Source organism: Nipponia nippon, unplaced genomic scaffold (genome assembly GCF_047370975.1).
Source record: "Nipponia nippon isolate SJK-2023a ecotype South Korea unplaced genomic scaffold, ASM4737097v1 scaffold_1, whole genome shotgun sequence".
Lineage (NCBI taxonomy): Eukaryota > Metazoa > Chordata > Aves > Pelecaniformes > Threskiornithidae > Nipponia > Nipponia nippon.
In genome coordinates this window covers 165,601,963-165,615,053 of record NW_028262290.1, presented here as the reverse complement: position 1 = coordinate 165,615,053, position 13,091 = coordinate 165,601,963, and the positions used below count along the sequence as shown (strand labels likewise).

The window sequence follows — 13,091 nt, the reverse complement described above, 5'->3', positions numbered from 1 at the left end:
TTCTCCTTACCTCCCAAAACAGCACAACTATGTGCAAGCTACCCGTTTCAAAGAGAATTGTCTGGGAGAGGCGCTAGTTGGCACACATCAAAACTGTGCCAAAGTCTCTGCCACCAATTTAGCAATGTAAATCTTTCCAGCATAATGCTATATCCTCCTTTGCTTATTATTGTGAACATAGCCTTTGAGTGTGCACTACAACCAGGCTAAGGATAAATGTGGACAGACCATTTTCAGTCCCTTGAGTTTGCTGTTTTGCTTCACAAAGTTAAAAGAATCTCGGAGTTTTGTATTTTTATCACCATTAGTAATATCAGCTGATTCTGCCCACAGTAGCTTCACCACCTGGCCTTTTTCCAGAGCAGACTTTTATGACATGCCATTAGCTGGCTGTGTTCACTTCCTCTGATAAATTTCTTTCAGGACGTAAGGCTAGGAAGGAGGAAGCTACTGGAGTTTGCTCACATGGGTTTGCTGCCTTCTTTTTCTAAGTGCTGCCCACTTCCACTTTAGGCAACCTTTCCTTGTTGACGCAGCAGTTGTGACATTTAACCAGCAGTGCAGTGTCCTACTCAGAAAGGAGTAACACCAGATCTCCGTTCCTCTGGAGGGCTGGATGTTTGGGCATGGCTGGCGCAGCTCTGCAGCTCCGTACAATAGCTTTTAATGCCAAAAGGTGCAGACTGGGGCACCTGAGCAGAAAACTGGTGAGAGATACGGGAAGAGATGCTCTGCTTCATCTTTTTCTGCCTTGTACTTCAGAGATTTTCTTCTGGGAAAATGAATCTGGCACTAAGCAGCATTAACACATATCAAGAAGTTTAGAGCCTTTGTAGAAGACATGCTGTGGCCCACCTGAGAAGATCTTCAGTTGGGGCATCTGGAAAATGGGCTGTAGCCTCGGTGGTCTTCTGAGACACCAGCTCATGTTGAGCTATTGGGTTTCCATTTCTTCTTCTAAGATTTTCAAATGCTTTTTGGGGACAGCAATTATACCTGTGTGTGCTGTCACAAGCAGGAAAGGCTGATGGTTTGCAGTGAGCACTGAAGCCTTGGTAGATGGATACTCTTGCAAGGGAGTTTATGTGTGCCTTCTGTGTTGTGTCCAGGACATGTGCATGACTGAAGCAACTGCATCTCTGCTCCAAGTGGAAGAAACCTTCTCAGCATGCCTGGCACGGATAGATGCCCTCATCCTCAAGCCTCTGCTCCAGGCAGGTAGGTCAGAGCAGACTACTTTTTTGTCTCTAGTTCTAGCCTTGAGTCACAGGCACACCTATGAAGGGAATTATAATTGAAAGTCCATGGCTGAGGACTTTGCTGGGGGCTGTTTTTCTGGAGTAAGTGGTATATAGGGTTGTTTCATTTAAGGTACTGAGCTCTTAAGGATGCCTATGGCCTTTCCTTCAAGCCTGGGACTGTGGTTCCTGTTGTTTTCAGAGGTTAATCCAGATTCTAACCAGTGTCAGCCTGTACACCCACTCCAAGTCTTGTTTCCAGCATGGTGCATGGACATACAAAATGCATCTCACATATATGCAACCCCTAAACTGTGCCCATTCTGTTCCCTGCTCTCGGTTCACGGTCATGCCCATCTTTGAAGGTAAAACTTGTGGGTGCAGGTTCTGAGCTGGCAGTAAATCAGAGTAGCTCCACTGAAATAACAAATCCATATAAATATTCACAAGCCTGTCTGGCCAAAAGTGGTGAGACTGGATTAGACCCGTAGGGTGGTTCCCTTTTCATGCCACCACCTTTTTGGTCTTGCCTCCAAGGAAACTGGGAACAGCCTTTTCAGCCAGGGGCAGAAAATTTTCTTCTGGTGCTCGTGTCTGAGCTGGGGCTGAGCCTCGCAGGCTGCCCTGACCACATGCCCCACAAGAATAGGAAGGACAAAGCCTTAGCATGGAAAGCCCATGCAATTACTCACAGGGACACAACCCTAAATAATAACCATCTCCGTCCTCCATGGCATTGTTTTCCTATGTGCTTTACATTGAAAAATTGGGCTGAGTATTAAATATAGGCAATGTTTTCCACAAGCTTTCTTGGAGCCAAGGCTTTCTGATAGCCTTTTTTCCCCCATCTTTTCCTCAAAGAGCCTAGTGACCAGAAGGGAAAGGAGAACTTCAAGCTCTTCTTCCTCCTGAATGACCGATTTCAAGCTCTCTGGAACCTCACAGAAGAAAATTACCGGATACTGAAACAAAAATGCAGCAACTCTGAATCATTCTGCATCCAGGACATTTACACTGTCTGGAAAGGAGACCTGTTTCTAAGCCTCTATATCCAGTAAGTACAGAAGCACTTTGTAGTAGTGTAAGGGACCAAATTTATCAACTAACTGGTAGGTCAGTGCAATGAATTCGTGCATTTAATTTGTTCAGTCCTATCCACTAGTGTTCAGTCATTAGGTCAGGGAAGTGATTGCATTTAGTGCTCACAAGTGCTACAGAATATAGTGTCTGTGGAGGTAGTGTAACAAGTAGCCTTTTTTGTAGCTGTGGGTATGCTTGTAAGAGGCAGAATTTTTTCTTGCAAGTATAGCGGGGTTTTTAATGCACTTTTTTAAAAATGGGAAGTGGACGGGGGGTAGAATCTGTGCCTGGGTAATTTATGAGAGCGAAGCTTGCGCTGTCATGAGGACCAGAAAGGCATGCTCGGGCAGGTTTAAAGGACTCATAAAGATGAGGAGAGAAGATGTCACTAGACACAGTTCATATTACGCGTTTGTGCTGCATTTTGATGCTTTTGGCAAGGGATATGATAGCAAGTGATGGATGTAGCATGATGTGAAAAATATGCTGCCCCATTGCTGTTTCTGTAATTAATTACATCTACTCCCCATCTGCCTGCAACGCAGAATAAAATGTTTATCAAAAGCACTGTACCGTGTGTAACCTGTGTGTTGATGTCCTATCCTGAAAAATGGTTTATGGACATCTGAGATGACATAAAGATCAGACAGTGTTCAATCCTTCATTCGTCACATTGGCCATAAATGTGGTCAAGCCTTTGCCAGATGGGCTTGTACCATCTGTGCAGTTTGGCACCCACACAGGAACGGGCAATGGGCATGCTGGCTTCTGGACGTTGCTGTTCATCTAGTCTTGGTTTTGGTGGGTTTTATGCACGTGGAGGGAGGAGGAAGTAAGGACTACTTTTTGTTGTACTTGGACAGCATCATTTTAGAAAGTGATGCACAACAAGTTTTGCCTTTATGTGAATGGGGTTTGGACCAGTGTGTGTTGTTCATTTGGGAACTGATTCAGTGAATTAAAACAGGTTTGCCTTAAAAAGTCATACAAAAGATGAAAACTTGTGCTGAGGTTTCAGATACCACAAAGGATAAGTTTTATCTTAAGATCTAATTTCCCCTAATTTTGAAATTAAAACCTGTTTTTTGTTGAGCGTCATGCAAAAAAAAAAAGGAGCTGGTTCCTACCCACCTCTACTGACTCACTCCATGCAGCCCTGATCCTACAACGTCTCATGCTTATTGGAGTGATACAGAAGGAAGCAAAGCCGCTGTTCATGGGGCTGAAAATCAGCAGTAAATACATGTCCCTGAAAGATGTAATAAATGATAATTAGTGTGGACATTATACATGACTTCTCTGAAAACACTACTGGAAGAAAGTGTGGTATTTGCTGGCAAAATATGGCTCGATCTCCCTCTAGTGTGAGATGAGGTACATTGGCGTGGGACACCTTGACTTGAATTCACCGTCAGTAATACAGACCTAATACTTTTACGCCAGCCAACAGAAATTCATATGTCTGAAGCTGATACCTTAAGCTCGGCCTTTGTAGATTTGCTTTCCAGGGCAGCTGCGCAAGTTTACTTCTGCTTATGCTAGATGTCAGGGTGATTTAAACTTCCTGTAACGATACTAGTGCAAAAGTCAACAAGGCAGTTAAACCAAGGAGCTGGCAAAGGGGACAAAAGCGGAGTGAGCCAAGCTGAGAGGTACGGTAGCTACGTCTCTCTCTGCCTCCCTTGGAAAGATGGACTTGACATGACATTTTCAAATGAGCTTCTCCCCCTCTATCGCTTAAACCTCATAGCTAATGTGCATCTCTAACTCAGCTCGTGCTTGTGTGTGTTTGTTTTTTTTTTCTTGCCAACAGATATTTTGTCACTTTTGCCAACTACGTTGTAGTTCACGGCTTCGAACATGCCACAAAAAGCAAAAGGTCAGTGGGCTGAAAAATGCTTATTGAAGGGGCTGATAGGAACACAATGATATTTTATGGGTTAAGACACTAAACTGGAGTGAGCAGCACTGAGCACTGCACCTCGCAGTGATCTCCTTTTCACAGACCAGCTGCCTCTCCTCTGAACCAGCCATACTGGCTGCTCCTGCCATCTTCTGAGACCGCTGCAGCAGTTGTTGAAAGGTTTCCTCTACAGATCTTTCTCCATCTCTTTGTAGCCACGCACAACTCCTTTTGTAGGAGAGGAAGCCTGTAAATTTGGAATTTGGGGATTCGGGTAAGGGGTGGGACCTGAGAAAGGATGATGTGGGAATCTGGCAGGAAATTTCCACTGCTTGTCCCAGATGTTGTCAGAGTCTCATGGAAATAGTAAATGAAAACATGAGCACTAGATATGATCAGATGCATAGTCACTTTGTCTGAGTCACCCTCTTGGTGTGCAAGCCATCATGAAAGTCACGCTATATTCTGTATATCTGTGGGTGTGGTTCCTATTTGCAAAGACCACTGGGCCAGAGGCGGGATGGATGGAGCTCTTGTTTGCCTCATTGCCTTATTTCTCTGTGTTTGGTGTGCAAATATATTTGCACTGTATTATCTGCTGCTCTTTTAAGTCTTTCTATACCCTCTCTGGGAGTGAGGTAGCACGTGAAGTTTGGAAGGCAGAAAAGTGGCAATTTGCAGATAAACTAATTAATGAACCTTTGTCTTGATTCACCATCTTGCAGTGAAGCCTGGAAGCATCATAAGACAGTGCTGAAACAATTCCTCACAGACTTCACTTCTGAGACCTCCATGTCACTGGCCTTATACACTGTTCTTCACAAACCTATCCGGGATCACATCGAGCAATATATACTGCTCCTTACCAAGCTGAATGAGGTTCTCAAGGAGGTAGGAAGCTTTATGTGATGTTACTTGACTGGCTTATGCTAAAATCTTATGCAGAGCTTTGTGGTGGTGTCGTTGAATCCAAAGTTGGCTGGAAGTAAAGGATTTCCAGGGGACAGCTGGGGTGGTAACAATCAGCACCAGTGGAGTGCAGCCCACCTGAAGGTCTCGAAGCAACAAACAGTGGCCACTCCAGCATAGTACAAGCTACGCATCATGTAAAGGAACTGCAAAGGGTCAAGTAAGTGGCCTAAGGTTGCATGCTTCTGCTGGTGGCAGAGATAATGCTAGATTTGGGAGGCTCTCCTTGGAAATGGGGTTGGAGGGTTAACTCTCACTACCCCTTTGAATTCAGAACTGCTGAGACTTTTCTGCAGCTGTAGCCCAGAGAGTAGATGTCCTGCACAGCCATGCCTAAAGCGTTGCTCAAGCCCTGCCTTCTTTTATCAGGGCTCTGAAAAGGACGTGGTTACCAGTGCCATCAAGGAATATGTGAAGCTGGAGTCTTTCATCAGCCAAGTCCTGGATGAAGCTTGTTTTACCAAATCCTTATGGAAATCCTTGGGCTACAAATTCACAGTGAGTCATGGATATAGAAAGTGGCTTGATGGGGAGCTCTTTTGGAGGTCTTACACTTCTGCTTACACATGGAGGAAATTTAATACTGATCAAGCATTTGAGGCTTGGTTTGGAAGCCAACAGAGCAGGGCAGTGTGGAAGCCTTGGAGAAACTATATGGACACTGGGTGCTTTAGAAATTGAGCCCTGTGTCCAGTTCTGCTGTCACTGTCAGCTTGTGCCATGAGTCAGACAGTCTCTGGACGAACTGTTGAGTTGTATGTCCTCTCCCAAATCCTGATGTTTCTTGATGCTTTTGATCCACCACCTCGACCTCTGTGGTTCCCTCTGCAGGACATGCTCTGCGTACCTGAAAGGAGGCTGCTGGAAGATAGCAAAAATCTTCCCATCTCTGCCAGCACGAATCGATCAGACCGGATCTTGCTCTTCGATGATGTCCTTGTGCTAATTCAGGTGAGTCTTCAGTCTTTCAGAGGGATTGGAAGGGCAGCACAGATCAAAGACAGTAAAATTTAGGTTCCTTTGATGTTGAAAATGCAGCAGAGCTTGGCTGGTGGCAAAACCTTGTCTCAGACCCATGCACCTGTGGTTTGCACCGGAGAACAAAAGAAAGCCTAATGAAGAAGGGATAGAGGAGTGTCCACATAACTTGTTCTCCAGTAAATATGTACTGTCCAGCCACAAGCACTTTTCTAGTAACCCAAGCCCATGCCTGCGTATGAATCTGTTGATTTCTGTCCTTGCTTATTCAAAGGGGGCCTGATGGGTCAAAGATATTATACTGTAGACACTCATGCACAGGACTAAATATGATCTTTCATGGTTGACTCTGCTAGTGGCATGGGCGCAGAAGTTGTAGGTGTTCTTGGGGCCATTTCAGGTATTTAGGGCCTGGGTGTGGGGCAGACAGGGAGTGTCTACAGCCATGGACAGCTAGATGAAAAATACGTGTTCAAAGCTGTTCTGCAGCATGTTAACTAAGTCCAGCTTGGCTTGCTCTGACTGACAGCTCCTGTAATCGAGCACAGCTCTCTTCATGTGCACCTCTCCCTGCTTGCTCTTTAGTCATGTGCCAACCCCTCAGGTGTCCAAACACATGACTCCCTTGTGAGCTGATAGATACTATGGGCTCTTCCAAACACGACCCTTTATGATAATGCTGGGCAGTCCTACGCAGCTTGCAGGGTCTAGGCCTGAGGAAATGGGTTGGCAATTATCTCATCCAACTTTACATTGTAGATTTCTTAGCACTGTAGTGATCTTGCTGTAAGCAAGTGCCCCCAGGCTCCCTTTATAGATAGGTGAGAGAAACATGCTCTGTCTGGGTGTGGTTCATCTGACCTATTTTAGATGCCAAAATTAGGATGAGTTGAATCACGTCCTCAACTCCATTGACTAGGATGAGAGCACAGGGTAACCAGCTCACACAGAGATATCTACGTTGTAGACATCTCTGTTCAGTCAACGGTTCTCACTCACTATGTCTCATCTGTTGCTATGACTGTTATTGAGGCTTGTGGAGATATAACTGGACTGGGATTGAACTGGTTAGCTTGGACTGCTAGCAGGGGACTGCCAAGAGGACACTGATGCTGGGGAACCTGAATCTTCCTTCCTTTCCTGTTCCCCCAAATCTGGTAGATACATCGGTGATTAACTCACAGTGAACTCCATAGTGCTAGTACCTAACCTTGGTCAGCTACATCCTTACAGACAGCAGCTCTGTAGTGTGGGCACCTGGACTTTAGACAGGAAAGGGAGATGTAATATTAAATGCAGTCTTTACCTAATACTTCAACCATTTTAATTTCTTCTGTTTGGTGTGCTATTGATCAAAATAGTGACTCCTTAAAAGTTGTACTTGTGGGCCACTATTGGCTGTGCCATCTGGAGTCCAAATCCTAGACAGATCATAAATAAAACTAGGGCATACTGGGTGCCAGGGATGATTTGAGAGTGTTGTCATGTGATAGGGAAGAAATTCTTGTAGAGGTAACTGCCGTCTAAGGTCTGTTACTGTTAGTTGTAGCCATGGCATTATGGAACATCACTTATAAGTGTTAAACTAAGAACTTTCTTCCTTCTCCTACATTTTTTCAGTCTCTGAGGTCTGTCATCGTAGTGTGGGATAGATGTGTGGACCACAAAAGAGGGAATTTACAGTGCTGCCAGTCTTGCTCTGCTGTTCAATGGATTGACGGAGCGGGGGCAAAGTGTGATGTCTACATCAATAACAGGAACATCTTGTCCCTTTTGTTCCAGGGAAACGGCTTTCAGAGTTTTGATCTGAAGCTTGTGTGGGTAGATGAAAACTGCAGGGAGAAATCAGCTCCAGGACTGTAAGTGAAAAATTTCCACTTGGAGAGGAAAAAAAAACGTGTTCAACTTGATTGTGAAACTGAGGCAACAATTTAAAACTTTGATCTCCTTTCCACCCAGTGGGATTGGTTCTGGGCTATGGGTAACTGCACCACCTCTTCGATGGGATCACAGCAGCTTGGGCTTGCATTGCTTGTATTTGCTGACATCTTGAAATCAATCGGTAATAAAATGGTTTTGGCTGCAGATGTAGAGAGCAAAGATGAGTTGACTAATTGAGTACTTCTTCAGAAGGAAAAACTGACTGCAAAAGCACCGTTATCCTCTGAAGAGGAATGGGAAAAGCAGGAACTGCTGTCTCACTGAGAAATGTGTTTTTCATAGTCTCTGTAATGTCTTTTGCTTCACAGGTATGGACTCCGCATTATAACCCCAGAAGAAATGTTCTTTCTCTCTGCCAAAGACCCGCAGATGAAGGTTAGCAGTGGACAGTGTGTTTCTGTTCCACCTGAAATACCACGTACTGAGCCTTGAAACAGGGGAATGGCATAGAGGGGATAGCAGCTCTGTAATGGGCGCAAAACGTTGATTACTGAGTGGAAGTGGAAATCTCATTAAGCATCAGGATTTTACCTTTCTGACCAGAATACAGATGAGTGGGATCTGCACCTGCTTAAATAATGCAGCTGAGGCATTTCCTCTGTGATTTTTTTTGCCATTTTTTCTTATTAATTAATGCAAAATAACAAGTGGTGTGGCTTTTTTTTTTTTTTCTTTTTCACTTTCTTCTGTGGAGCCAATACCTCATTAGATGGTCAGAGGTGGCTTAGACAGTTGATGGTAGAAGAAAAATATCCAGGTGCTGGAAGTTGTCTGCCCTGGGCAGTACTATATGCTGCAGAGCTTGGGACAGTACAGTCTCAGCAGCATGGTCCTGTGCCAAGGCCAATTAGTGGTGGTGAGGGTCAGGCTTAAATGACATGGAAGTGTTGTGGATTGATGCAGTATCCCACTTGCAGGACCCAAGATAACACCTCCTGTTGATGCTGTAGATGGGCCGTAAGTCACCAGCCCAGCCAGCTGTATGGCACAGGATTGATGGGAAACCAACAGCTTCTTGCTGCTTCTCCTGAAGTATCTCTTCTTGGGAGCTGTTTTTCTTTCTTCACTTTTTAGTCCAGCACTCCTCTTCCTCTGCCCCCAGGCTGTTTGGCAGTGGAAGCTGAACCAGGCTGTCCGCCAGGCGCTGAATGGGAAACGAGATTTCCCATTGTGGGGCAAGACTGGTGAAGGCACCGACCCCCCATCCTGCCGCATCTTCACCTACGTCTTCAGGCTGGAGGGCAAGTTCAAGAACGCATCCTACGAGGGCGAGTGGCACTTGGGAAAGCCGCATGGCAAGTAAGGAGCCTTTTTTGCCCCTTTTCTAAGCAAGAACATGCAAGGATGGCTCTGCTGTCTTTTGTGTAGCACTGCCTGGATCCAGTGGATGCACAGGTGGAGGTATAGATGCCACAGAGTGGCTGTGGACATGGGGTGATCCATCCCATGCTGAAGGCCTGGACTACAGACTGTATGCTGGTGATCTCCCAGGGTGTGCCAGCCTCTCTGGTTCCTGTCTCACTTGTTTCCAGAGGAAAATCTGGTATCGAGGACAGATTCAGGGGGCAGTTGGGACACATTTGCTTGCATTCAGGGCTTGGTCAAAGCATGAGTCCAGCCACGTGATCTATTGTATTGTAGATGTCTCGCTAGTGATACTGGTTTACACAGTAAATTATAGAGGCTGCCCCTAATAATGTGGTAATGATCACATCGAAGGTGCTGCATTGGCTTATGCCTGTAATTAGGACTTAGTCTTGTGCTAATGTTTATTTTCAAGATCTCAGCCTGAGGCAGAAAATCTTATCGTCATGATGACAAAAAAAAAAAACCAAAAAAACCCCAACAAAACCCTTTGCTTGCAAGTGAGGGAAAAGTTTTATCCTGTGCTATCAAAGTATATTTTAATATCCAAATTATTATCAAAGAAATTAAAAAAAAAAAGTCAGTAAATACAAAAGATGCTCAAATGCATTTCTTGGGAATATGAGAACTGTTCACTAAATCCAACTGAAGTTTAAGAGTGAGCTCTGCCAAAAGGGAAGGGTCTGTATATCAAAGGTTAAATGGTCCTAACCAAAATCTCTTTCACATAGGATAGAGCACAGTCTCTGTTTTTGTGAAGAAACATGAAATATGACCAGCCTCTTCAGACACCAAAACAGGCTGATTTGGAAGTTTTATACTTCCTGAGTTCTACAGTTTGTTTGCAGTTGCTACTGAAGCAAAAAGGATGTAGAGACTTGGTTTGAAAGAACCTTAAAATAATCTGAATGTCCAAAAGCTTAATCTTGAATCTCCTGTGGAAGAGATTATGACTTGCCTCATAATAGCATTAAATAGGTGTTTGGAGTAGAGCTATGCCTGAGGCAGTCCTTTACATCATCCCCACCTTCCCCAGCACCTGCACTCCTAACAGAGATCTGAAAACCCCTGTGTGCAGACACCGAGGGACAAGCACCTCTCCTTGCTCTTTGTCTCCTCCTGTCTTAGGGTTGGAGAAATGAGATGAATAAATACCTCTGGTGCTTCAGATTAAGTACCTTGACTGAGGCATCCCAGGAAATTTGTAGCAGAAACAAGTGACTTCAGGTGCTTTTAATGCCTGGGCTTTTAATTGCTTAATTACTAAGCTGTCCTTCCGACTCCTGAAATTGCTCTTCTGTCGGAATTGCTACGAATACAAGGTTACAGAGCAGCGAAGCCAGCCTTGATGGCTTGTCCACCTCTGAGTGAGATGCTGGCATGGCAAAGCACATGAGCAGAAAGCTGCAGCAGTGTGAATCAGGGCTTTTCAGCAAACACATCTGTGTCCTTCACTGTTCTGTCCCAGTACTCCTGCTAACATCGTCTGATGGAAGGAGATACTCCCACTGAGAAGTAGCTTAAACCATCCCCATGGCTGCAGTAGGCATTCTCTGTGGTTTATAGAATCGTTTAGGTTGGAAAAGACCCTTAAGATCATCGAATCCAACTGTTAACCTAACACTGCCAAGTTCACGACTAAACCGTGTCCTTAATCACCACATCTACCCATCTTTTAAATACCTCCAGGGATGGGGACTCAACCACTTCCCTGGGCAGCTGGTTCCAGTGCCTGACTACCCTTTCAGTGAAGAAATTTTTCCTAATATCCAGCCTAAACCTCCCTCTGGCGCAGCTTGAGGCTGTTTCCTCTCGTCCTATCACTCGTTACTAGGGAGAAGAGACCGACCCCCACCTCGCTACAACCTCCCTTCAAACAGTTGTAGAGAGCAATAAGGTCTCCCCTCAGCCCCTTCTTTGCCAGACTAAACAACCCCAGCTCCCTCAGCTGCTCCTTGTAAGACTTGCTCTCTAGACTCTTCACCAACTTTGTTGCCCTCCTCTGGACACGCTCCAGCACCTCGATGTCCTTCTTGTAGTGAGGGGCCCAAAACTGAACACAGCACTCGAGGTGCATCCTCACCAGTGCCTAGTACAGGGGCACTATCACCTCCCTGGTCCTGCTGGTCACACTGTTCCTGATGCAAGCCAGGATGCCACTGGCCCTCTTGGCCACCTGGGCACACTGCTGGCTCATATTCAGCTGGCTATTGACCAATAACCCCAGGTCCTTTTCTGCTGGGTGTCTCTCCAGCCACTCTTCCCCAAGCCTGTGGCATTGCCTGGGGTTGTTGAGACCCAAGTGCAGGACCCGGCACTGAGCCTTGTTGAACCTCATACAGTTGGCCTGGGCCCATCGATCCAGCAATCAATCCAGTTTGCTCTCCTTTGCTAGCATTCGTACTAGCAAAGCAAAAGGATATGTAAATTAAAAGGATATGTAATTAAAATTAATCTGAGCGCTTCTCTGGAAATACCAGAAAAAGAGCCTGTCTTGTGTAGGTGTTTAAAGCAACAACCTTGGTGAAAGTCGAAGAAATGCGTCACGGTTTTGGTACTGCACCATCTTCTATTGTCTTTGGTTGAGGAATGTGTAGGGAGCTGGCTGTGTCTGGGATGATGCAAGAGTCAAAACAGTGAGTGGGTGTGGGTGGAGTGGGAGATGGGGAGGAAGGGAAATGCAGTCACAACTGGGCATGACCACGCAATACTTTGACCATCGCATTGACTGTTCCAGTCTCGTTGTTGCATTGTTAACTCCTGTAATCATTTCTGCAACCCCCCCCACAAAACAGAGGGAAAGATGTGATCCCTTTAGGCCAGTGCTTGTCTCTTGTTTTCATAGTGCCTGGCACAATGAAGTTCTGGACCGTAGCATCATTATGTTGTCTAGGGAATGTGCCATGCTGGAACTTCAGCTGGCTTAATCACATGCTGCACTGCAATTACAAAAGGATCACGTTCAAGGTCCTAAATGGATGACTCAGCAACTCTCTAAAATGCTTTTTGAGATTAGGAAACATGGAAGAGGATTATTCCCGCTCATTCCAGGGCAGGAAAACATTATGGTATTAAATCCTTACAGTGCAAGCCAAGGTCCCAGAGGTGCCTGGAGAACTTCTCTGTCTCGTTCCCTGAGGAAATGTTTTGATGTTAGCTATTTCTAGTTGTGCCTCGATACCTTCAGTTGCAGCTGTGAATGTTGCTGGTGATCTCCCTTGTGTAATGCTTACTTCGAATTGCAGGGGGACACTGAAGTGGTGCAATGGACGCAACCATGTTGGAGATTTCAAAGAGGGCTTGGAGCATGGGTAAGCCTTAAAAAACCAGGGTGTGTTTTGCTTTCAAAATAAGCTAAGAAATGGTACCTCCCAGAGGTACAGGGACACTGGTGTCTTATTAGAGGGACTGTATTCACAGTTACAGCCCAATTCATCTGACCTTTTTTAGACACCTGGCTCAAGATTGAGTAGGTTGTAACCTGGAGTATGCGCAGATGACCTGTTCAGATGCAAACATCTCCATTCAGCAGGATGGATCTGACCCCTGATCTCTAAATCTAGGTGAATTTATTCATATGAAATACCCTGGAAAAGTTATTTTTAGATAAGCTTTAA

At 45.2% G+C, this 13,091-nt stretch overlaps 1 protein-coding gene across 4 annotated transcripts in view; it reads left to right on the top strand.

Moving 5' to 3' along the window:
* ALS2CL (ALS2 C-terminal like) overlaps nucleotides 1–13,091 on the top strand; it is a 47,868-nt gene that overhangs the window by 18,871 nt on the left and 15,906 nt on the right. For 2 of the 4 annotated variants that reach the window (XM_087732021.1, XM_009475322.2), the window contains exons 2-11: nucleotides 1,110–1,218; nucleotides 2,100–2,292; nucleotides 4,132–4,197; nucleotides 4,947–5,112; nucleotides 5,560–5,688; nucleotides 6,022–6,141; nucleotides 7,951–8,027; nucleotides 8,418–8,484; nucleotides 9,212–9,408; nucleotides 12,720–12,785. In XM_087732021.1, coding sequence (XP_087588147.1) covers nucleotides 1,110–1,218; nucleotides 2,100–2,292; nucleotides 4,132–4,197; nucleotides 4,947–5,112; nucleotides 5,560–5,688; nucleotides 6,022–6,141; nucleotides 7,951–8,027; nucleotides 8,418–8,484; nucleotides 9,212–9,408; nucleotides 12,720–12,785 — 1,190 coding nt within the window. Of the gene's footprint in view, nucleotides 1–343; nucleotides 708–1,109; nucleotides 1,219–2,099; nucleotides 2,293–4,131; nucleotides 4,198–4,946; nucleotides 5,113–5,559; nucleotides 5,689–6,021; nucleotides 6,142–7,950; nucleotides 8,028–8,417; nucleotides 8,485–9,211; nucleotides 9,409–12,719; nucleotides 12,786–13,091 lie in introns of those variants that run through there. The other 2 variants (XM_087732036.1, XM_087732011.1) reach the window with 2 other exon arrangements.